This window comes from Zootermopsis nevadensis, unplaced genomic scaffold (genome assembly GCF_977971745.1).
Source record: "Zootermopsis nevadensis isolate Lab colony 2312 unplaced genomic scaffold, Znev_1.0 Znev_ptg000021l, whole genome shotgun sequence".
Lineage (NCBI taxonomy): Eukaryota > Metazoa > Arthropoda > Insecta > Blattodea > Termopsidae > Zootermopsis > Zootermopsis nevadensis.
Window position 1 is genome coordinate 17417286 of NW_028259153.1, and position 24400 is coordinate 17441685.

General features: G+C 38.4%; 5 protein-coding genes across 5 annotated transcripts in view; 3 read left to right on the forward strand and 2 right to left on the reverse strand.

Annotated features, from left to right (window-relative positions):
• The window catches only part of Coq6 (ubiquinone biosynthesis protein COQ6, mitochondrial), a 191650-nt gene extending 167548 nt beyond the window's left edge, over positions 1 to 24102 (reverse strand). Inside the window, exon 1 of the mRNA XM_087352250.1 lies at positions 23584 to 24102. The gene's annotated coding sequence lies outside the window, so the exon portion shown is untranslated. The remainder of the gene's footprint in view (positions 1 to 23583) is intronic.
• On the forward strand, positions 22 to 5019 carry LOC110840465 (4-vinylanisole receptor). The gene is made up of 6 exons (XM_022085516.2): positions 22 to 391; positions 1164 to 1414; positions 1954 to 2053; positions 2748 to 2852; positions 2940 to 3095; positions 4113 to 5019. Exons 1-6 carry the CDS (start codon positions 134 to 136, stop codon positions 4179 to 4181), a joined length of 939 nt encoding a protein of 312 aa, XP_021941208.2. The 5' UTR covers positions 22 to 133; the 3' UTR covers positions 4182 to 5019.
• On the forward strand, positions 5580 to 11872 carry LOC110840476 (4-vinylanisole receptor). Its single transcript, XM_022085540.2, has 7 exons — positions 5580 to 5986; positions 7112 to 7391; positions 7970 to 8232; positions 8481 to 8580; positions 9169 to 9273; positions 10220 to 10375; positions 10585 to 11872. Exons 1-7 carry the CDS (start codon positions 5715 to 5717, stop codon positions 10645 to 10647), a joined length of 1239 nt encoding a protein of 412 aa, XP_021941232.1. The 5' UTR covers positions 5580 to 5714; the 3' UTR covers positions 10648 to 11872.
• LOC110840478 (4-vinylanisole receptor) lies at positions 13863 to 18307 on the forward strand. Its single transcript, XM_022085543.2, has 6 exons — positions 13863 to 14130; positions 14652 to 14926; positions 15073 to 15172; positions 15562 to 15666; positions 16561 to 16716; positions 17693 to 18307. Exons 1-6 carry the CDS (start codon positions 13876 to 13878, stop codon positions 17783 to 17785), a joined length of 984 nt encoding a protein of 327 aa, XP_021941235.2. The 5' UTR covers positions 13863 to 13875; the 3' UTR covers positions 17786 to 18307.
• Positions 18406 to 21282, reverse strand: LOC110840479 (dual specificity protein phosphatase 23). Its single transcript, XM_022085544.2, has 2 exons — positions 20733 to 21282; positions 18406 to 19164 (listed from the first exon to the last, which is right to left on the reverse strand). The coding sequence occupies exons 1-2, from the start codon at positions 21018 to 21020 to the stop codon at positions 18973 to 18975; spliced, it is 480 nt and encodes a 159-aa protein (XP_021941236.1). The 5' UTR covers positions 21021 to 21282; the 3' UTR covers positions 18406 to 18972.
• Positions 24103 to 24400: the final 298 nt, after the last annotated feature.

The window sequence follows — 24400 nt, forward strand, 5'->3', positions numbered from 1 at the left end:
TCTGAAACGTCGGTAAACTTCTACCAGACTACACGTCTCAACAACCCTGAAGACGGCAGTCTTCGTACTGGTCGCCATGAGGACCTCAAGTTGCACAATGTGATTCAGATTTCAGAAGAAGGCATTGGAAAGGATGATGCACCTCGCATCAGCTTTCAAGTATGAAGACCCGCAGATCAGAACACCTGCAGACAACAGCTTCAGAATGACAGCGCTTCTCACGGCTATCAAACCAGCAAGCCTCAAAGTTCTTGCTGTCTCCTTAGGATATCACACATTTTACATTATTATCCGTCTGGTGGCCAGAGAAGACAGGCCTCTAGCTATCAATGCGTATTACGGGATTGACACATCCAACAGCCCCTTCTACGAAATTATCAATTTATCTCAGGTATCACTTTAAGGTATTTTTATTAAGTTGAAAATTATACTCTACTTACGTACGTAATTACATTTCCACTCTCTGATATTGTGTAGGTCTTTGAGGCTTTAACTGAAAATTCAAACTTACAGAATTAGCCAGAAAATATGAACTGCGTCCGGTTAAACCAAAATCCATTAAACTAGTCTTCCTTTATATTAGGCCGATACCAAAGTGTTCAGAAAAATATATACAAAATAAAGATGTAAATTCGCAATTCGGGATAAGTCTATTACTTCAGAAAAGTTTCGTGACATATATAGGTAACCTAGTATAGTACGATATCAAATCTAAAACTTCTTGACGATAGTGAAGAGTCAATTGAATAAAAATTTACTTGGATATTATCCATCGTCTAGTAAATATAAAACGTAAAACGACGTTTCGGAGATGGGACTCTATCTCCGTCTTCAGGTTCCTACACAGTTGGGCCCACTAGATAGAGCTAATCCCTATCTCCGGACAAAGTAAAAAAGAAAAGTATAGTCCTGATAGTGAAATCTGGGAGATAATGACAGGCTACAGTGCGGATACAGGCAAAACATCCGAAGCTGTTAAAAGGTCACGTCAAATTAAAAAAGTTGGTACTAGCAGTGAATTGGGGTCTGCTATCTGAGCGTTAATTACATTAGCTGTTAGGATAGGGAGTGGATCGAACTGGCTCATGACTGTGTCCAATGGTTAGTTTTAGTAGTACTACTACCACAGTTCGTTTCTTAATGACATAACAAACTGTTGGCAGTTCCTCATGACAACCGTGTGCTTCCCGCTTTTCTTCGGGTCCACCAGTCTGTACGTCTATGTGGTGACGATAGCCTGTAGTCAGCTAGAGAAGCTCAAAGCGGCCATTTTGAACATAAATCAGAAAAGGGACATGGATGCCAATTTCTACCAGGAGAAGGAAGAGAGACAAATCCAAGTTCCACAGGAAATGTTCCGTCACACACAAGAACATCTGAACGACTGCATTCGCCATCACCAGCAAATACTTGAGTATAAGCCAAATTTCCAGTAACTTAAATTCATAGAAGACGTCTTGTGGAAAGTTATAAACGCTTTCCTACTCTGAAACTAATATCTTTCTGTCGCGCAAATTGTACAAAACTCCGTCGTTAAACCTGTCTCGCAAGACCGATCTGCCCTGCACGGTAAAGTTAAATGCAAGATTTAATATATAATTCAAACACGAAAATTCGCTCATATTATGGTTAAGAGCACGATTGGGATGTATTTCAAGTTTTCTGAAACCACCACTGGTATTTCAATGTATATCTAACCAGCGTAATTTTTAGTTCAATAGACATGAGACGTGGTTGTTAATAATTCTGCACTACTGACGTGCTACGAAAGATTACACTTCTCTATTTATGAGATTTATTTGCAGCAGATTCCTATATAAAGCAACAATAAACCCCATCAAAAGGAGATTACGAATTATGTGTTCACGCTCTGCCAAGAGCGACAAACACTTCATTTTTAAAATTCATACAGTTCTAACGGCTTCTAACTATGTACCTGCTCTTATGTGACAGACTCATGAATGCATTGGAAGAGTCAGCGAGCACGATTCTTGTGTGTCATTTTCTCCTGATACTGGGTGGCACGTGCTTTGCAGCCTTCTCTTTTGTCATGGTAAGATTTCTGCTGTCTGGCAGAAACGCTAAACCTGATCATGTGCGAGATATTTCCAATGTCAATACATATTATACCAAAACAACTTCAGGGAACAACTCGTCATTCTCAGTTTGATTTATATATTTAATACACATAAACAGACAGGCTTTAAGAAACCATAAATTGCTTATACAAAATGTGGACGGCGTTTGTGTACATTTTTAGCGACTTTAGATTAGTAGAACTTGTAAATCGTCAAACATCTAGTTCTGAATTCATATTTTGATATGCATCGCACAAAAAAAAACCTTCGTATAAATATGATCATAATCCATCTGCATAAAAGTTCAATTAGTCCTATCTAAACTAATTTATCAGTGATAGTTCTCAAACGTGTAGTGAAACATGCAGCTTTTTTACAATCTGCATAAAAATATCTCCACCAAAAATACAAATATCACAGCTTTCGACGGATGGATTCAATAAACATTCTGGTTCAATAAAGAACACGATATCAAGTGGGATAAACTGAAATTCCTTTTTACGAAATATTACGCAAAAATTGTTTTACAATAAAATGGCCTTAGTGCCAAAGTGGTGGATAAATTCACGAACAAAACTCCCCTTAGGACTTCATGTTGGATATAAAGCAGGTGTGCTGGTTATTCTACGTTTATTGATTTTTTTAATAAGACGTGTTTTGTGCCCACAGAGTTTTGGTAATCCATTAAATATGGCCCAATCGATGTTGGTATACGGCTCATTTATGTTACAACTCTACGCCTACTGCTGGTTTGGGAGCGAGCTGACTCGACTGGTATATGAATGACAATTACACACAATTTCGACAAAATAAATACAAATTAAAGAACTCTAATTGTGACACAAACACAAACTGTTCCAGGCAGAAAGCGTGAGGGATGCGGCGTGGAGCTGCGACTGGGTAGGATTGCCCTTATTTATCCAACGCCCTCTCGTCTTCATCATAGCCGTCGCTAACAAGGAGTTTACCCTCACAGCTGGGAAATTCGTTCCAGTGTCCAGGACTACCATGCTCAATGTATGATTTTTAGGCATTCTCTGAATGAAGAGTGTAGGTCTAGCAAGATAATCGTGTATGTGTCAGTATGTCATCTCCGAAAAGCAGACAACAAATAACAGTGCAATTTTTAATCAGGATTACACATTTTCTGGGTCTAAGCATCGTTGTCATTAAGGCATACGTGTAGTGGAAGCGAGCAATCTTCATCACTTTCTGGTTGCTTTACCACCGGGTAAAGGGTAACAGTGCCTTAATAAACCTCAGAGACGATCTGAGCCTTGGAGAGAAGGTTAGAATTTAGGGAAAATATGTATAGCGTAAACATTCTGGCGCGTTTGCCATAATTTGACCTTTGACATGGAGATTCCGCATGTAAACCATAGCAAACAAAAATACCTCGAGATTCCAGACCAAGCGACTTCAGCGCACAGAAACGCATGCAGATCTTCAAGTAACGTGCCTGTTATTATTGTCATATTTTACGAAAAATATTAAAGTTTTCACAAATTGCATTATAACACCCCATTATCGACTTTAATAGAAATCAGTTCAGCTGCTCTCGAGTTCTTGCATGTGGGCAGACGGACAGATAGAGACAGGGCAAAGTTAATGGGCTAATATTAGCAAATTATAAAAACGAATTTTGTCATCACGTGGTCAACACTACTACTTCATATTCCGGAGGACCCGGGTTCAAACTTCGGCCCGGATACCTGCTATACTAACTGATGCTTGTCATGATTTTTCTCAGTCCCTCGAGGCAAATGCTGGAACAGTAATTGAAGTTACATTACGATTACGTCCTTTTACAATATTTGCAATTAATTACTCACTAGGCATCTCTTCAATTGACGCTGCACAGTCTGAACTACCGAAAGCGACATTCTATAAACTACATATAAATAAAATGTATTCACAAACGCGCTTGAGAAGCAGTAGGAAATCGAATCCCGGTCGTTCAGAAGGTCCACATAACCAACCACTTTTATGACTGAGGTAACATAAAGTATGATTAAGTGCTTATTTTGTCCACAGGTCATCAACCAGACTGTCTCGTACGTCATGTTTCTCATGCAAGTCAGGAACAGAGAAGAAACAGTATAAAACCGGCGCTAAATGTCGTACAGCCGAACACCGTAGACTTCTTAGTCCGCATTCTGCTTCAACAGTGTATTACAAGCAAACACCTGAAGAAAATCTAATTGTCTTGGAACACGACCCGAAGTTTCAACACCGTTCATATTCAAGCCCCAACACTGGATACGATTATAAGCCAGTTTCATTCGCCCCGCTTTCTAACCACACATTTCCCTAAGATCCGTTTGAATGCTAAACCCCAGTAGAAAATACAGCGAATGATCTAAGAGACATAAAACAACTAGGACACTTCAGCAATGCAGAATTCTGTATACATGCAATGATTAAATGTTTCCATCTCAGTAAATGTTTGTAAATGAATTAGATATATAGGTTGAGTTGCATACAAAAACCCATATATACGAATAGCGGTTTTCATATATTTGATTTTATTTTTTTTAATTTCAGAAAGAATCCGGAGTTGGAGTCCAGTCACCTCAGTAAGAGTTTAAGTTTCCCAGAAAAATAAACACACACCTGACTTCTCACAGTGATATGTCATCATGCCTTAAACACAGAAATTCCAGTAAGAAATTTTGTAGAAATATTCACAATTAAAACAACACGTCCACAGTTTGGAACTAACTATTTAGTAGCATAAGACTAAGACTCGCCACTCGATACAGTCCTGAGCCAGTTACATCCATCTCCGATTTTTCAAACTATTTCCCTAAAACAGCATCTTTATTCGTTATTTTCCCACCTTCTGTATCGCCCCAGTGGATGTTTCACAGCAGACTTAAACATTATAATTCCTTATGTATTACTTGACTCTCTACCTTAGATACATGTTCAGCCCATCTACACATGCTATGTAATGTAACATTATGTAACATAAACATGTTTAATTGAGGTTTCATTTTTATTATTAGCGAACATATTGCTGAATCCTCACTTCCCAGCAGATCGTATTTTATGAGGTTAAGTACATACACTATTTGTTTCGTCTGCATGTGATAGCTCATATAATCCCTTGGTTTGATAATCAAGAGTATTACGACGCATAAATGAGTTCTATAAGAAAAATGAAGTGTTATTTGAAAATTTAACTAGTGTTTCACATAATTACCTTTGCCCTTTCCAGGGTTAAAAGCTGTAACAGTTACAGTTTTAAATTCAATCCCTGTACAATACTTGCATGTCACTGACTTATGGACGGATGAAATAATCAACGCGAATGACCAATGAATTAATTAGCACAGAAACAAGAACGAAGTTCTTATTCTCAAGTACTAATTAGTGGAATCACATTATTCTCCAACCACTCATTGCCCCATAATGATCTTTATAGGATTCTCAGTAATTTCTTCACGTACTATATATAAACACCAGTAATGCTTCCAGATGTTTTAGGGCAGTCGAAAGCCTGGCTGGTGGTGGTAAGCAACAAAAGGGAGGAGTCTAGCTTTTTTTACAGTTCTATTAGTATAATTCTGACCGTCAACCAGCAAAACGTAATTTACGTAAAATTTACATAGGCTGAGATATAATATCTGAATAATGAATCAGAACGAAGATAAACGTGCGTACGAGTTGAAAAATCGTTTGGGATTCTACATTTTTATATTCCGACTAGCAGGCGTAGATACACAACCGCAAAGTAGCTGGAAACTGTACAACGTATACGCCTCAGTCGCATTTCTGTGTGCTTACGGGAGCAGCGTGGCTATTGCAGCAGACATGTTCCTGACAGACGACTTACAGCACATCATGGAGAACATGCGAGCGCTTCTGGGATCCATAAGTGCCTTCTGGATGCAAAACTACGTCAGGTAGCCCGACAATAAATCTACGATTTAAAATCAGTTCCATTTCATCACCTTAACAAATAAAACCAAACTCAGTTCTTAAATTAATTCTCATTTCGTGCCCGCAATAATGAACAGTAGTAATCTGTTGGCAGTAAGAGGGATAAACTGAGAGTAGTGCATAAATGAACCCAGAGAGTGGCGAGGTCGTGTCTTTTCATCTTCAAAAATTTCCTGGGGGGCGAGTTTAATTTTGTGATATTTGAGATTCTCACGGCGGCGAGTGTAAAGATGACCTCAGAGTTATTGTGCCCTGCACACTGGTAGACGTTTGCCGAAGTTTCCGAGGTGCTTGCTGCCTCCATCATCAAGGCGATAATCGCCGGACTGCACGGCCCAACTCAGAAAGAGGTCACTTTTGAGTTTAATTCTGTTTCACATCGGCCAGAACTTGTATAAAAGCAAAATCAATTATAATTAATAGCAGTAGTACAAACAAAGTGGCACATAACAAAAAATGCAGTTCTCTTTGAGATCCACAAGTTCTTTTGTAACATTTCTTTATATTTCTTTATGTGTACCTACAATTAACGAATAGGAAATAAAGAATTTCATGGTTATGTGCTCTATGCTATTTGCAATGTGATCAGTTTAAAAATAATATATTTTTGTCTAAACATCACGGCCAACGAGGCTAAGAAGAACTGCACACTGCACGTTTGAAAACGTTTAAGTCCTTCGAACTGCAGGAGCCACGTAACTCAGTAGAGTCACTAAGCTTGACGACCGGTGATCGATTCCCGGAGCCCACCCAGCCTCGTATCCAATAGGTACCAAGGGCTTATTTCCTCATGGTAAAGTGGACGGGGCGTGAAACTAACTATTCATCTCCATCCAGCAGCGAGGTTACGAATGAGTCTCGATATACCCCCACTATCCCATACGTAGTCATGAACCTACTGACCTTCACCTTATTACTCCGAAATGCACCTTTCCACGCTTGTTATTATTACTGCTGTGTTTTATACTTTTCGTGCTCACATAAAGACAGGTACTGGCAAACCTTCCAAAAATTACATAGTGTTGAAAATACGTCATTCGTTCATCCTCTATCTGTCTCCTTGATGTCAATTTCTCATCATGTTGCAGATTCCGGAAGGACGCAATACTGAAACTCATGGGCCTCACAGATTCCTTCACGTGGGACGAATCTCCCGCCAAAGATTGTCACACAGGGAAAACATCGAAAGGCTCCCTTATCCCTGTGATCAAGAATTCTGTATGGAAATTGTGCCTTTTTGTTATCGCGTTTCATGGAAGCTATTTCACCCTGCAGGTCTCTCTTGGCCGCCGAATCCTGTCCATTAACTCTTACTACCCTTTTGACTGGACCGTCAGCCCACTATATGAACTGGTAAACATCACGCAGGTAAGTAACAGGTACTGAGGTTTAAACCGAACATCTGTTTTTGGGAACGAGAATACTTACACTTCTCCCTTGTTAGCGAAACAGTTCTCTTGTCTAATTCACCACAGAAGCCACAAACAAATTAAGATATTTTTAAAGCTAAATAAAGTTTAATAAGGAAAAATAAAAAACTTGAGTCCAGAAGGACCAATTCTTTATATTGAAGGGTTCTAGTATATTTAAATGCCTATATAACTTCTAAATATACAACGTGATTATTTTACTGCATTCCCATTGGATGATTAAGTTTCAGAGGTGCTTACTGCCTCCATCATCATCGCTCTGATTATCTTTGATAATCTCAGATTTTCTGCCCCATCATGGTCGGTAGGAAATTTATTCTTCACTTAAGTCCTTCTTCAATATAGTATGGACGTGGGAAACATACATCCCAATTTAGTACTGCACTGAAATCTACAATAGAATAAATAATACGACAACGAAGTGATTAGTCAGCATACTTGAGCAGACAAATAACTAAAAAAATTCACAAGAAGATTAGTGTCTTTGTTGGAACTATTAAATATGCGTGTTTTCAGTTTGTTGCAGCTTCAGTGTACGTGTGCACAATATTTGGTTTCCTGGGTCTGTACGCCACTTTTACCTGCATCGCCTGCACTCAGCTTGAGAAGCTGAGAGCAAACATTTATAACATCAGACAGAAGCATGACACTACAGAGCAGGACTCGGGTGCAGAGACCGACCAAGAAGAAGAGGGAAAAGTATACACAACTCAGCAAATGTTCTGTCACATGCAGAAACAGCTCAACGACTGCATACGTCACCATCAGGAAATACTTAAGTTAATGTCATTCCTATTATTCATATTCATCAATCTCTTGCTTCTCAGTTCATTTGATGAAATTATGTCAATTGTAGAGATTCTTAAGTTTTGTCTAATACGAGGGAGGATAACTACATTGAAAGAATTGGGTAACAAACACATCGTAGAATTTGATGTTCATCTATTCCAGATACAAATTTATTCCAGCAAGTAACAAGTACTCTACTGAAAAAAAAATTTCTTCCTTCGCTCTTGTCCTTTTACAGATTCATGTGGGAACTAGAAAAGACAATGAACCCAATGCTAGTGGTCCAGTTCGTTATTATTCTTGCTGGTCTATGCCTCTCAGCGTTCTCATTGGTTACGGTACGTAATGTTCTTCACAACATCAGGGTAAGGTTTGAAACATCGATCAGTAACAATATGTGACATCGACTCAGTGCTGTAATAAGTCATATACGCTTGTAAGCTGCAGTGAGGAGGAGACAATGTTATTACGAGCTTTACTGATAGTTAATGCTACATTGTGCTGTAAAGATACGCCAGTCTCTGTTAGACTGTAAACTAACAAGACTAACCCTAGTACACAAGCATGAATGTGATGTCACGAAGTAAAAGACTTCACTGACAAAAAATTACCTCTACTACTCTACTTGCGAAGCTCACATTCGATCAGTTGGTAACAAAGTCCCTGTCGTTTGTGATACCCGAAGGTTTGTCACCTCGCTCACAAGAAAACGCCCTATCCTAAGCCAGTTGAAATCAGACCATATCCTCACGAACTATTTCTTTATGGGCCATTTTAATAACATCTTCCCATCTACATCTCCAAAACTGTATCTTCCCTTCTGGTTTTGCGATTAAAATTTTGTATCATTTTTTAATTTCCTCCACGCATAAAGTTTTTACTCCTATACAAGAGATTCAACTGCGATGTTCTTGTTCTGACTTCAGAATATGGGAGACGTCTTACAGATGGCCCAAGCGCTGTTAATATACTTTGGATTCATGACGGAGGTCTGCTGCATTTGCTGGTTCGGAGACGAACTGACAGAAGAGGTCATTATCATTATTACTATCAGTAGTATATTGTAATGAACACAATCATTAGCATATCATCATCATTGCCAGTAGTAATTATAAAAGTAAATAGACTTGTTAGAAAATTACAATCCAAATTGAAAAGACTGCGAAAGAATAATAACACCTTGCTCAACATAACTCAACTCTTGTTTAGAACCAATCGTAACAGTGAATACGATGACATGATTATGTGCTGACACAGGGCGGACTTACGATCCAAGGCAAAATTTTGCAATCCCATATTTCGACCTCAGAATCATTCCTGGGGACACAGTTTTCGAATGCTTGTTCGAGACACAATGTAAAGTTGAACTTCCATCTAGTGTCGATACTTATTTTCTTTCATTACTCATCTGAGCATTCACAAGGGCAGGAATGAAAAGTGGCAGTGTTCTCTGAACGTAATTCACGGCCGTTGTGTCAGAATTTGCGGATGTCAGACCTTTACTGGCGGCCTGTAAGAAACACTACGAGGCGAGGTCGTGTTGAAAAAACCTTCCTCCATAAAAACAAAGAGCACCTTTCTTGCCAAAATAATTCCGTTAAAGTCAGAAATTACAAAATCTCTTATTAATAATGTCGTTATTCGCGAATACTAACACATTAAATCTACTAAAACAAAATATTAAAACGAATCTACAACAAATGTAATAGTTATACCGTCAAAACGAGTTCTTGAATTTAGTAGCAGCATTTTATTCACCAGATGCAATGGTTGAACATCATAACTCGGTTTCAGTGCCTCGTAAAAGAAAGGGTACACCAAGTGAGACAGGACAGGCTTCGCGTTTTCAATCCTAGGTGTGACGTCTCAACAAAGATTTGCTCTGGGAACAGACAGAAAGACGCAGCACGCTTTATATGTGTATATACATATGACAGTTTTGCAGTAAGCACTGTAACATAAGTGTCAGTGTTGCAGGCAGAGAGCATAAGGGATGCCGCTTGGGGGTGTGACTGGGTAGGAACCCCAGTTACATTTCAGCGCTGTATTCTCTTCATCATCGTCGCAGCCAACAAGAAGTTCGAGCTCACTGCTGGGAAGATAGTTGGAGTGTCTAACAATACCATGGCAAACGTACGAATTTCTTTCTTTAAGAACTCGTTGCATAAAGTTGGTAAAACTAACTCATAGGAGAAAAGTCTTCCCTGTCCGTATACCAAGAACTTTTCAAGCTAATTTACTTTCACAGCGTTTTCAACAGGAAAACATGATAAGACAAACTTCCCTGATAGTATTCACGTTTATAATTCATAACAAATTCACTTGTGTCCCTTTGTTTACAGATCTTCAACCAAACACTGTCATATCTCACGTTCCTGATTCAAGCCAAGGACAACATAGACTGAAACCATGAGTCATTTATGACCTCTCAGTGACCGGATCAGTGTGATCCTGATACACTGACCTTTAGAAATGTGCACAAAATGTTCATTGTAAAACTTGTTAGAAAAGATCCATTTGGAATACCGAAGAGGTGGAAGGATAATACTAAACTGGATCTCAGAAAAACGAATTGTGGTATGAGTTTCCTTCAACTACCTTAAGATTGCATTCTACGCTGGTCTTGTCGCTAATTGCGTTGTAAAGTCCTTTTAGAATCACCCTGTATAGCTGCAGGCTTCTAATAAGTCAGTTAGTTAACCCTGAAAAATGTATATGTTCATGTCTCTTGTCCCGATATCTGTATATATTTAAAATACCTTAAACTCAGCAAACACATTTACACTCGCCGCCGTGAAAAACGGATATCTCACCAAAAGCCTGAAAAATTAATGAGTAGAAGCAACAAGTTGTTCCTTCTTTCCAGGTTTATTAATGATTTCAAATTCCTAACCGAATCACGCTTTGTATAAGCACGCGCAACTTCCATTTCCTAGCAATGAACACTACATTCTATTAGAGTCTCACAGCTTCCACTCACAGGACTGCCTGTGGGATATTTAACGTCACTGCATAAATATAAGAGCTACTTTATAATCAGTAAGCGTAGTTATTGAGATGGTACGACGGAAAGCGTCTAATGTGTGTTCTGTAATGCTTCGGCTATAATCTCATCCAGGGCAAAGACAATCCTCAGGTTTCCCGGTGAATGCCAGGATAGTGCACTGGAATAGGCCACGACCAAATCGATTCCATTCCTTTCTACTTTACAACTATCCTAACAACTCATTCGGGGGTAAAGAAAATATGAAGTTGACACAGCGTCGTTAAATAACACAAACTCTTTATGCCCTGAGATATTTCGATACATGATGCCGACTTTTATGCTGTCTTAGTCTAGGGAAAAATCAAAAGTCGTGAATTTGTAGCTGGGGGTATTACAAGCAGTGTATACATTAGTTTTTCCTTTATATTTTACAAACACGCAAACACGACTGATAATTACAAGAGACAGGGGACTTCACAGTTACGTAAGCTTAATTGTTTTCCAACTCAGTCTCAATCTCTAACTCCCAATTCCCATTTTAAAAATGTAAGACTGAAAAAGTCTGTTAGATTATGCAACACAACAAAAGTGAAACTCAAAACTGGAGATGTCAAACTTTAAATAAACAGTTGAAGCGTGCAAAAACAAATTAATTTCTAACATCTAGAAGAATTTAAAAATATATTAACCTACTCCCAAGCGTATTTGTGTCAATATGTGTTGCGGGAGAGGGGGCTCTTTGCTCCTTATTTTCACGTTGGAAGTTACTTTCTGAATCATCTTCGATAATGCCTTCAAAAAAACATTGACAGTTTTGGTTTAGTTTCATTTTAAGAGGGGAGGCTTATACTGGACCGACAATTTTCAGCGTAGAAATCAATTTCATCAAAATTCCTATAACATTTTCCGAGAAGAAGCATGCATACCTTCCCATCACACGTCCATTCTGTGCAGCCACAAGAATTAAAAAATATCAAAACCTGGATTCAAAAATGATCTTTTTTCACTGTAGTTAGTTATACATATTACATGAACAAAAAGTTTTAAAAATCTTTTCCGAAGACAAAAAGTGAACACAAACTTCGCTTCGCCATGTCACGCACACCTGTAAGTTCACCGCGATCAGTAACTAGCGCCATTAATATTGCACAAATTCGGCTATAAATTCTGCCCGTACTCGGTATTTATTTCCAATTCAGTGCCCAAAAAGTCAATCTCTGCATGAATATCATCAGCACTTGTAAGTTAATGTAAATGGACGCCATGAACAAAAAGAACGATCTTCACGGGAACGGTATTTCTGAAGAACATTTCACATTTTATTTGCTGATGTTACGAAATGTGGGCTTGTCTTTAGTTTCACGCAACAATTCCAAGATTTATACTCTCTATTCTGCATTTACGGTACTCTGTGCTTACTCGTTTTTCGCGGCAATAATTCTAGACACAATAAGAAACAAGCAGAACTTGCAATACGCAATGCAGAATGTGCATGGTTGTACTGGAATAGCATGTACATTGTGGATACACCAGTGTCTAAGGTAACGCAGTGCTCGTTAACATTTATATCCACCTTCACTAAGAAACAATTTCAGCTCTCAAATTTCTACAGAAAAATTATCTTACATATGAAATGTGTGTGTGTGTGTGTAAACACCTACCATTGTTATGTTATGGTCGATTTTACAAATAGAACTATAAGAAAAATAGCACGTGTCCTTAAGTAAATACAAATTCCAGCGCTGTAAATAAATATTAATGTTGTCGATAACTTGAAGTGCAGTCTTTCTACAAAAAACTATAACAATTAACTTAAAAAGTTAAAATTCTATCAGAAGTTATTGTATACTCTAGTACCAAATATTTTTCAAATATTACAACTAGTTTGAGCGATGAAAATTGGCGTTTCGATTAGCAAACAATACAAAAAAAATCAATTCAGTCAACTTCTAATATCACACATTACCTAAATGGCTTCGAACCGAACGACGTATGGACAACATAGCTAACTCCATGAAGCAGAGTTATTTAAAATATTACAGTTGCCCAGCCGTCAAATACTCGTCGCCTAATATGAAATCCGAAGGTTCATTTCCGCACACAAATAGACCTTATCTTGAGCCAGTTGAATCCAGTCCACTCTGCATAAGATCCCTTTTAACTGTGTCTCCTATCCACGCATAGATCTACAAATTAATCTCTTCCATTTGCGTTTACTGACTATAACTTTTTCTGCATCTCTCAACCGTCCCACCCAGCTGATCACGTCCTTCATGATTTGATGCTGACAACATATGGCGAAGAGTACACATTATTACGCTATTCATCATGAATTTTTGCCATTCTCCTATAATTGCTCTCTCTTGGGCCCAAATTTTACCCTCAACACCTTGTTCTGCAATACCATTAATCTATGTTCTGCCTCACGGTGTGAGACCAAATGTTATTCTCAAACAAAACAACAGGTAAAATTGTTTTTTTATCTTATCGTTTATGGAACAGAAAAACAAAAATTTTAATTAACTGACAGCAAACATTCCTTGAGTTTCATACTAACAACCTAAACACTGATCAAAACATTTTCTGCAAGAATTTTTAACAAAAAGTCTCGCTTTTCAGGGTACAGAAGAACAAATTTGTAAAATTGATGGTTCTAACAAGCTCTTTCACTTGGGAAGACTTGTCTGGCACCAGCGCTGACGGTAAGACATCCACTATGGCCGCCATGTTTCCTCGCATCAGGAAATTTGTAAAGCAAATGGTCATATCCATAATTGTGTTTCATGGAAGCTATGTCATCATCCGCCTTACCAGCAGTGAAAAGCGTGAATTGACGGCAAATTCGTTCTATCTCTTCGATGTATCCCGCAGCCCTGTTTATGAACTGATCCTTCTCAGCCAGGTAAGCTATATCCCTGTCTCATGCCTTAAGGACTGCATTTTGCAGGAACTAATAACTACCAATCTGAGAGATCATACACGTGATCAAGAAATGTGAACAGATGTCAACATACACGTAATAATAAGAATGTAATAAAAAAGGTTACTACATTTGTAAAGAATGCTTGAAAAACCACCGAGTCCCAAAGTTACTCCATCATCATTTACGTAAGGGCAAAATATTTCAGGGACGCCAGACAATATGGAAAGAACAGTTAAGCATGAGATGCCTCCTTTGCCGATTATTTTTAGCAACAATCAACTTCTACTTTCGGGAATGAGCCTCAAGATCAGAAAAAATCATAAAATCACCCCCCCAAAAAAAAAAAAAAAAAAAATTGGCAACCGTTCAGCTCAATTTCGTTTTACGACAGTTACGTAGCATGTGACTTCCAAATTAAAATAAAGGAACCTGTTATTAAACCACTTACCAGTTTTATAAAACCGATTTAATGTATCTGGTTCCCACTCTCTTTCCTTCAGCTCACAGGATTCGTTTTTTACGGCGTAATGTTTTTCGACTTGTGGGGGCTATACGCTACGTTCATCTGCATCGCTTGCAGTCAACTGGAGAAGCTGAGGGCAAAGCTACTGGATATCAGACAGAAAGACGACGTAGCAGAGGAGGACTCCGGTGCTGAGACTGACCAAGAGGAAGAGGAAGAGGAACAAGGACTAGTACAAACCTCTCAGAGAGTATTTCTTCACATGCAAAAACAACTGAATGACTGCATACGTCACCACCAGCAGATAATTCGGTACGCCCAACAGCAGCGTTCTTTCATATCATACTACTTACAATAGCTTTAGTGCTACTTGAACTATGAATGTGAAACAATACCACTTTTGTGCTCTTGTTGGCGGGAAAAGCGCTGAAATGTGTTCAAGTTTCGATGTTTTTCAGCTTCATGAATGCAATGGAAGACACGCTGAACCCCGTGCTGCTTGGCCTATTCTTCATCGCAATGACCAGCATCTGTTTAAGCGCCTTCTCCATCGTCATGGTATGTAACCTAAACGCTCTTTTTTTTAGTTCCATTTTTCTTTCTTTCTTTCTTTCTTCCTTCCTGAACGAGATTCGAACTCAGAATTAACTGTCCTGAAGATTGTGTGATTTTCCTTGGGTCAATGCTGGGAAAGTACTTCGAAATAGGTCACGACCACTTCATTCCATGCCCTTTTTCCATTTAAAAATACATATTACCACACGAAATCAAGGTAAAAGCGTAATTAAACAAAACATCAATAAATCCTTGTGTATCTACTTCACCTTCTCATTTGCTCTTATTCTCTTACTCACTTCTCACCTTCTCCAGCGTCCTGATTTGCACACCTGTGCGCAAAAGGTCCGAACGCCTGGTAAAGTAATGATATTGTGTTCTAAAACCCACAGAACCTGGGGGACGCCATGCCAATTATCCAATCGGCAGTTATTTGTGGCGCCATGATGTTCCTCCTGTTCGCATTCTGTCGTCTTGGTGAAGAGCTCACACATCACGTAAGCAGTTTTATGTCATACAAAGTTGTAACACAGCCATAAAGCGCTATTGTCGGCATCACAGTACGCGATGTCCGAAGAGATGCTGGCCCTCTATTGGCTATAATCCGGGGGGGGGGGGGGGGAAAGACTCCCATAAGCGTGATTCACACGATGTGTCCACGTCTCACTGTGAAAGAAACACGGTCAGCACGCAGAAACAACAGTGACTGGTAGCTGTGATGCTAACGTTCAGAATTTCGTAAATGTCACTTCTGAAACGTCGGTAAACTTCTACCAGACTACACGGCGAAACAACCCGTAAGACTCGCCGCTTTGAGAACCTGATATCTCACGTACATGAACTGAGACTTTCACCTGCCAAACCCGGGAAGTTGTAGTGAAAGTATTTAGATATGAAATTTCACCCTCCAGCCGCCTTACTCCCCGTATCCACTTGAGAATGGGTTCGTACAAGAGCTGATCTGTATGTCGTATAAAACTGAAATATCAAGGACTGCCCTTCCCGGAAATCAAACACAGCATGCGCACCCAACATCTGAATTATGAGAGACAATAAAATCACTGATAAGCCTAACACACATAATTCTTCTTTGCCTTCTGTGGAAATCGAAAATGGATCCTGTAATACGACACACGTAGTCTAACAGCAAGAACTTTAGAGGAAATACATATTTTAAGAAAGCTAGTGTTTTGTTCAATGACTGCATTAAAAATTAGTAGTATCTTTCACCAAATTTCCTTTTGGACAGTTCATAATTGAAAAATCATTGGAAAAACAAGTGTGATTTTAGGTAACTGCCATTTTAATACCAGTCTCTCTGGAAGCTGAGTTCAAATTATTGACTTTCAACCCATGTGGAGCCATTTTCTAATAAATGCAAACATTTTCAGGCAACCAGCATAGGAGACGCAGTTTGGAATAGCAACTGGGTAGGAACTCCGGTCTCTTTCCAGGGCTGCCTCATTTTAATCACTGCTACAGCCAACAAGAAGTTCTGCCTCACAGCTGGGAAATTTGTGTCTGTATCCAACAACACTATGGTCAATGTAAGAAAGTTATTTGCATCAAGAAATGTGTAAACTGAATACTTTATGTAGCAATGTGTGTGTGTCTGTCCATCCGCTTACAAATTTCATCTCTGAAAGTACTCATTTTATTTACATGAAATTTGGTATTGAGTGTTTGAAATAAAAATTTTGGCTTCAATTCAACATAATAACAAAAAAAAACATGATCATACAAACAACTGATAAAAGAAATAAAGCTGTCCCACTACATGCCAGATAGGCGCGTGGGGGGGATTCATTCTTGGCCTTGGCACTTCAGGGTGAGTGGTCAGCGTCACCCCCAACCGCGCTTTTCTCCCAGGATAGGACCTTGGTGCCCATCAGATAGGTGGCTAGGTGGGCCCCAAAGGCTAGAGGAAAAATCCTCTGCCCATCAGAAATCAGACCTCAGTCATCCAGTCCATAGTCAGTCACTATACTGAGCTACCCCGGCTCAGAAACAAACAACTGGTACATGTAACAATATATAAAACATTAAAATCTAAAACTCTTATTTTTCATATTTTCCAGCATTGTGTATGTTTTATGGAATAAAAGTAAAAATAATGTATAAAGTTGCACACCCCAACAATTTGAACTGGTGTACAACTTTCCATTCTTTTTCTTTCATGATTCTGGGCATGTGTGAAAATAAATTAGTCTTTGTGTAACAAAACTTTACCACAGACATGGACAAACTTTAAGAGAGAACCACAATCACTAGCCAATGGCAATATATGCTTCAAGGTCATTTAGGGTTACACTTTGTATACCTTAATGTCACTCATACTGGAAGCAGCAGATTAATTTTACAAGTCAGGACACAGTAATTCAATAGTTATATTCAAAGCACCAAAACATTTCACACACAATATATTCCTCCATTTTCAGAAAGGCTATTGCTATTAATAGTGCAAATGTGCAAGTTCCAAACCATCAATATCCAAATTTAACAAACAGTTCTTCATGCCCACAGATTTTCAACCAGACAATGTCATTCTTCATGTTTCTCCTCAAGATGAAAGACAGGCCTAATCTAGATCAACATCAGGAATCAACAGCAACCTAACACAGGTAACACAACAGCAGCCATTCCCAGCAAAGCAAAATTTTCACACCAAAGTGCTGAAATCCCCATCCTTTCTGGTAGAACAGCCAGCTGCCTTCAGATTATACCTAACACCTAGACGTAAACGCAAACTGAGATGAACACATCTGGGCTCCAAGCAAACGAGCTGCACAACAAATAAGACGGAAGAGGGCAAGGATTAGAGACAGGAGACTGAGATCTGCTTGAAAGAATGGGCAGTCAAGTTATTTTGGTATATACAGAAGAAATGTCTTCATAATAAAGTCTGAAAACAGCTCATATAGCAATACCATAACAAACGTGGTAAATGAATAATTTTTCCAACCAGTATTCATAACAATCCAGCTACTAAAGTAATACTGAGTTATATAATTTATAGGACAAATAAATAAGTCAAGAATGTCATTGTAATTTCTCATTAAAAGTAATGTATGTACAAACACATGTAAATGTATTTATTTCTCATTACATTACCTGTATAAAGAATATATTCAATTATAACCAGCAGCCCACTTTTTTTAGTTTCAGGGCAAAAGAGAATATGGCTAAACCTTGCTAATCTACATTTTCTGGAGGAAAGAATAGTAAAGACACAATAATTAAAAGACTAGAGAGCTTCAGCTTTCTTTATTTGATACAATGCCAAGACATAACTTAACAAGGCAATTTTCTATAACAGGTGTTTTTACTTTGTAATAATAAACAACCTTAAAACATTTCTCCTTACTCAACATTTCCAGATGCAGTCATCCTCCCACTACTAGAATCTCTACCATTTACACAGTGTCAGCAAATAAACTAAGAAACAAGAAACTAGTGACCTTTGCAGTCACTGAGCTGTTTCTGCATGTGGCAGAACATTTCTTGAGAGGTGTGTACTTCTCCATCTTCTTTGTCAGTCTTAGCACCCAAATCCTGCTCTGATGTGTCATGTTTCTGTCTGATATCCAAAGACATTTGCTTTCATGGTCTCCAGATGACTGCAGGTGATGTACGCCGATGTGGCACACAAGCCAAGAATGTATATAAAACCCTCAAAAGCATTTTCCAGGCATTTAACAAAATACAAAAGATCTGAATGATCATCTGAGGTTCTCATCAAGGCTGCATTTCCAGAACAAAACACATGAGTCATTTTTTTCAGTAATGACTAACACAGCTCGATATTATACACTCCGTAAATAGTCACAATATTTGAAAACTGCCTTTTCCTGTTGATATGTTTCTATAGAGCCTGGGCGCATCAATCGTACATTTGTAATAGCTTGTTCTGGAGAATGGTCATAGAAATGAACCAAAAAACATGCAGCCATTACTCCAGTCCTTCCTTGGCCCAAGCGGCAGTGGACACCTACAGGCTGAGAAACAATTTGTAATTAATATAATCTCACCCCAAAATACAAAACAATACAGAAATAGTCATGCACACATCTCAGTAATGCTACCAGCCCATGGTTTTACAGACATTACATTATCTTTAGTCAATACCTCTCCTGTCAGACACCCTCTCCTCATTCCCTCCTGTCTTTTGCAATAGCATATATTTTTACCACTCCTGTCCATGAGACATAAATTTATTTCTATATCCATGAACACCTGTAAAAAGTGTGTGAGCATTCAGGAATTCCAATCATGGATAAAGGTTCACGTATAATGCTTTAATTTATAATAGGAATGAGTGCTTCTGAACTGGGAAGAATCACCAATATCAGCAATTTGTCACTGATGTTTTGTTATGTCAGGATAAGTTAAGAGTTCTGTTTAAATTATTTCTTATTATGAAAAGAAACATTTGCTTACAATGTTCCTTTCATTTTTCCTGTTTCCATATGCTGGGCATAAAATGTACTGTTTAGTGCAGAGGCCAACAGGTTGAAAACTTGGGATCGATAGCACATTATAGCTATGCATAATAAACTAAAGGTTACTGAAAGAATGCACATTTAGCAAGAAATATGATGTTCCAAGTGGCAGGGGCCCAAGAAACTTGTGAAATATTGACATTGGTATGACAGATATGAATATGCAAGTATAAGTATGTTGTTATTTGTTTAAATTTAAAGTTCTGCATTCATCGTGTTATCTTTCTACAAGGATATTTCAGTAATTCTGTTCTTATAATTCACTTAAGTTTTGTGCTGTGAAATCCTTCCTCATTCCCTTACACACGTGAAGATTATGATTCTGCAACATTCATACTGACATTAGTTGTGATATCAGTACTGATATGAAACTAGATAAACACTATTTTATAAACTTAAGAGGAAAGTGGATGTCCCAAATTTTTGCCAGTTTTATAAAATATAGTAATTTAATTTCAACAACTTCCAGTGTAATCTTATATATATTCACAGCATAAGTGACAAATACATAATTAATAATTATATATATATATATCACATTGATTTGTAATCCTACTTTATTACAATAGCCTAAATATATTTAAATGCTAACACGGCTAATAAATAACATTACATGAAACATCTACTCAAATGAATTACATGTATTTTAGTTCTTAGTTTATGGAAAATATTGACATTCAAGGTTCTAAAGAACACTGTATTAACCACAGAAGCTATTTGAAAGATTCTCATGGACAGTGAATTGAAAGGGATGTGAAAGGGGTCATAAACCACCCATAGGTACTAATTACTTCGTCAAGCTAGGCATATGAAAGAAACTTCAATCAGGGAAATCAAATTCCTGACTAAGATTCGATCTAAATATATTCTAAATACAAGCTGCAATGCGTTGCAAATAAAAACATTCTCAGCTGGTTGTCATGAGGTTAGGTTATGTGTGCTTAATTCCCTTCTTACATTTCTCTATCCTGCTACAAACATGATCATTTAAAAAATCGTTCATACTTAATCAAATAACCAAATAACAGGACGTTAAACTCAAATTAAGGATAACGAACACTTACCTGCTCTTCAGTTTTACACTTTAGACACACATCTATAAACTTCTTAATCTGACTGACTGATGGAGGAGAAAGATCCTCTATAGGAATTTCGGTCCACTTTAAATCTGAAAAAGTACGGATTGGTGGTGCCGACTCTGGAGATAAAGTCACAAGATGCTTGATGCCTTCTTTCTTGAGAAAACGAATATTGAAAAGTGTCTTGGGGCATGCCATTGCGGCCAGTTCATCTTTAACAATCCATGTGAAGTTGTAGGGTGGATGCACCACCTCTTCTTCGATACCTGACATGCTGCTGATCTACACACGAATATCCACTAAAAATTCCCCTGATATCCAACCTCTTCGACACCCCTTTGCATACTGGCGATTTATACATGCCTGAACTAAATTTAAAGGGTAACATTCGACGTCCGATCAATGGTTGCATTCTGCTTTCCTTGTAGCGTCCACGTTTCCACACCACATACGTCACCTAGCAGCGTAAATGACGTGTTGGATCGTGGTTACAATGGGTGTCTATCGAAGAGTACAGGGCCAAAACTGGCTCTTGCAGTAGATGAAGTGGTCGAAAAAGACGAAGGGTGGTGGTGGACGGAAAGAGGTTTGTAATAGGAAGCTGTGGTTTTGTGATTGGTTTTAACAATCCTATTAGTAGCGAGTGTAGTGGAAATTGATCCAGGTCAATCCAGCATGCTAGAAAAACTGATATTAGAATTTATAGGACGGAAGGAAGAAATGTTGAAATTAGAAGATTCGTGGAAAAGATGCAGAAATTAGATGCAGTTGGAACTGGACGAATTGTGTTAATGGAAATGAGAGACATAGGAAGAAAAGATAGGAAGAAATAATTTGAAATTTTGTTTTGTTTGGTTGAAAAACATGGAGAAATATATGAAGATCTACAGAGAATAATGAAACACTTGATGAAGGAAAAAATGGAGGTACAAAAATTCCAGGGACACGCAGACCATGCTAAAAGATTAAGATAGGGTAAAAGCCAAAGACCCTTATTTGAGAAGTTTACGACTTTTCCAAGAAAAAATAGAAATACTAAAGATACGAGCAAATTGGTGGGTCAAAGATTTGCGTGGAAGAAGATTATTCCAGAGAAGTAAGAGAAATAATAAAAGAATTTTTCCAATGCCTAAAAGACGCAACAAATACGGGAAAAAAGCGATTTATGAAGAACGAAGGTCAGTGGTGAACGGCAGTCTGGTAGATTACCGACGTTTCAGAGGTACTTCTCTGAAACGTCGGTAAACTTCTACCAGACTACACGGTGAAACAGTCCAGAAGAAAGCCATCTTCAGACTCACTGCCGTAAAAACCTCAAATCCTACGTAGTATAATGTTAGCTGTCGACAGTCATACAGTGACAAGAAGTAGCAGTGTGCACAACCCTGATGACGAAATGAGTCCCCGACCACACGTAATGAAGATAAGCGAATTCATAGAAACAAATCCAATGACAGTATTGAAGGGATGTGGTGCAATAACTGAACGGAACCTGCAAGATCCTTTACACCATACAACAGAACGGGAGAGGAAAACAGGCAGACTGCTGGAAACGGCGGAGTCCTCCACAGGTCCCTGTCCTGGGACAGCAAAATCCAATCACAATTGTGGGTGGAAGGAAAAGATAATGCAAGTTCTGTACCAGGGAATAAACTGTACGCGTTCCCTACCACAGACATTACCGATACAGGAAATGGGACGAGCCACTAAATACTGCCGCTGGGATATTATGTTTACAGTGTGGACAGTATATACGTACTTCCTCTGATCCCCATGCCTTTTACTTCTAACGGTTCTCAGATGCACAGATTTGCCCCGACTACAGCACAATTAGTATGACAAAGGGACAAAATAAGTTTTTTTTTCAGTTCTAAAGGAAATCTAGAAAGAAGAAAAAACTTAGCTTGCCTCATCTGCGCCGTTGACAAATATTCACAAACGTCTTTATCTGTTCTATTAATGGTAACGAGAACTCCTCTGCTGCAATTTAGGTCCACTCAAAATCTGGAGAAGCATATGGATACGGATATTGGTTACAAGATTAAATTCCCAAGAAAATAGACTCGCGGCAATTATTTTAGTGATGGTGATGGACTTTCAAGTTCCTTAACATCATGGAATTGCTTTACCTTTCATCTCGGTGTTGCTGCATTCCGCTGACACCAAATGAGTGCTTTTGTTAGGGTGCATATGCTAATTACATATTCTGTTGATGCGTACGTCTACAAATAATGATGTGTATCACCGGCACAGTTGCGAGAAATCGGACATGAAAGTTATCTATAATAATCCTGTTCTGTGGCTATGTCTTGAAAATCCTTCTAGCATTCTCTGCCAATCAGAATCCCGTAATATTTAACTATGTGGTCCGTGGACTGCTGATTGGATAATCACAACACAGGCCCCCCAAGTCAAGCATGTGAAATGGTAAAGTATTTATGGTTATCGGATATATATATGTATAATATGAAGATAACAGTCTTCATATTATATATACCGAGTAACTTCTGTTGGACGTCCCTGTTCATCGGGCAACACGTCATATCATAACTGAATCTTCCCATTAACAAATATAAGCCAAATATATTGCTACCGGATTGTTCAGTACGTGTATTTAGTATGTTGGCAATTTATGGTCATAAAAATATCTTGGAAATAGAAAATTAACTTGACACAACCTCTTCCAAAATATTAAAAACATCGATGTGCTTTAAAGCAGAATAATCATCTTCTATACGATTTGCAAAAGCAAATATACTTCTAACCTAACAAGCATTACTGAAATTTTGTAAACTACTAGTTTGTGGTCCTAGTTGATACATTAAAGATGTCTTACCTCCCAAAGTAGGTTAGCAGACTGTTGTTTTATACTGTCGAAGAAATCAAGATCCACTGGCACAACACTTGCAAAGCACGTAAGCATATATAGGTTCCCGCGCTCACACGACACTGAAAGATCTTAGCTAATGAACAGGCGGCCATATTTTCAAAGCAATTAAAATTACATATAAATAACAATTCTCCCTTCCAACACACACGTGATATATGTCATAACTGTTCATCCGTGTTCACGAAGGATAAATTTTTATCACTACATTTAAACCGGCACCAACAAAGAAAAACAGGAAAGCTAGCCCTGAAACTTATATCAAATCAGAACTATCTTGGAAGTCGACTGAGCACACTGGTGTGGCGATGTTATGAATTAAATGGTGTGACGTAATCCATCTGGATACTCACTTCAGTGGATAACTGTATTCTTAGAATGGTGGCTAAACATTGTAGCTACTGGATTAAAAACGTGGCATAGAAACAAAACCACAGCAATTAGCTGGCGGTCTTCTAGGTCATTGTAGCGTGTAGCTTGGTAGAACTTTACTTCTACCAGACTACACGCCACCGTGAGATCCTCAGCCTAAATTAGTATTAATTATGACTTACTTCCAAAGTCGTTGGATATCTGTTTCAATAAACTGATCACAAATCTCAGGCTGCGAATATTGACAAACTGTGACTGAAAAACCGCAAGAGAAACGTCAGGAAACATACTTTCGCACACAAAGCTTGAAACTCGCGCCCTCTGAACACGCCATCTTTCATTGGAGTCAAATATGACCCTGAAGATTTCTGTCTTCTGGGTTGTTGCACTGTGT

What these genes read in the sequence shown, in the direction of transcription:
- LOC110840476 (XM_022085540.2), top strand. Translation starts at nt 5,715, where the DNA reads ATGAATCAGAACGAAGATAAACGTGCGTACGAGTTGAAAAATCGTTTG. An exon ending in AACTGGTAAACATCACGCAG is followed by an intron (nt 7,392 to 7,969) that starts GTAAGTAACAGG and finishes GCGTGTTTTCAG; the next exon opens with TTTGTTGCAGCTTCAGTGTA. An exon ending in CACCATCAGGAAATACTTAA is followed by an intron (nt 8,233 to 8,480) that starts GTTAATGTCATT and finishes GTCCTTTTACAG; the next exon opens with ATTCATGTGGGAACTAGAAA.
- LOC110840478 (XM_022085543.2), top strand. Translation starts at nt 13,876, where the DNA reads ATGGTTCTAACAAGCTCTTTCACTTGGGAAGACTTGTCTGGCACCAGC. An exon ending in GTGAAGAGCTCACACATCAC is followed by an intron (nt 15,667 to 16,560) that starts GTAAGCAGTTTT and finishes AAACATTTTCAG; the next exon opens with GCAACCAGCATAGGAGACGC. An exon ending in CCAACAACACTATGGTCAAT is followed by an intron (nt 16,717 to 17,692) that starts GTAAGAAAGTTA and finishes TCATGCCCACAG; the next exon opens with ATTTTCAACCAGACAATGTC.
- LOC110840479 (XM_022085544.2), bottom strand. Translation starts at nt 21,020, where the DNA reads ATGTCAGGTATCGAAGAAGAGGTGGTGCATCCACCCTACAACTTCACA. An exon ending in AGTGTAAAACTGAAGAGCAG is followed by an intron (nt 19,165 to 20,732) that starts GTAAGTGTTCGT and finishes ATTGTTTCTCAG; the next exon opens with CCTGTAGGTGTCCACTGCCG.
- LOC110840465 (XM_022085516.2), top strand. Translation starts at nt 134, where the DNA reads ATGATGCACCTCGCATCAGCTTTCAAGTATGAAGACCCGCAGATCAGA. An exon ending in CATCACCAGCAAATACTTGA is followed by an intron (nt 1,415 to 1,953) that starts GTATAAGCCAAA and finishes CTTATGTGACAG; the next exon opens with ACTCATGAATGCATTGGAAG. An exon ending in CAGCCTTCTCTTTTGTCATG is followed by an intron (nt 2,054 to 2,747) that starts GTAAGATTTCTG and finishes TTGTGCCCACAG; the next exon opens with AGTTTTGGTAATCCATTAAA.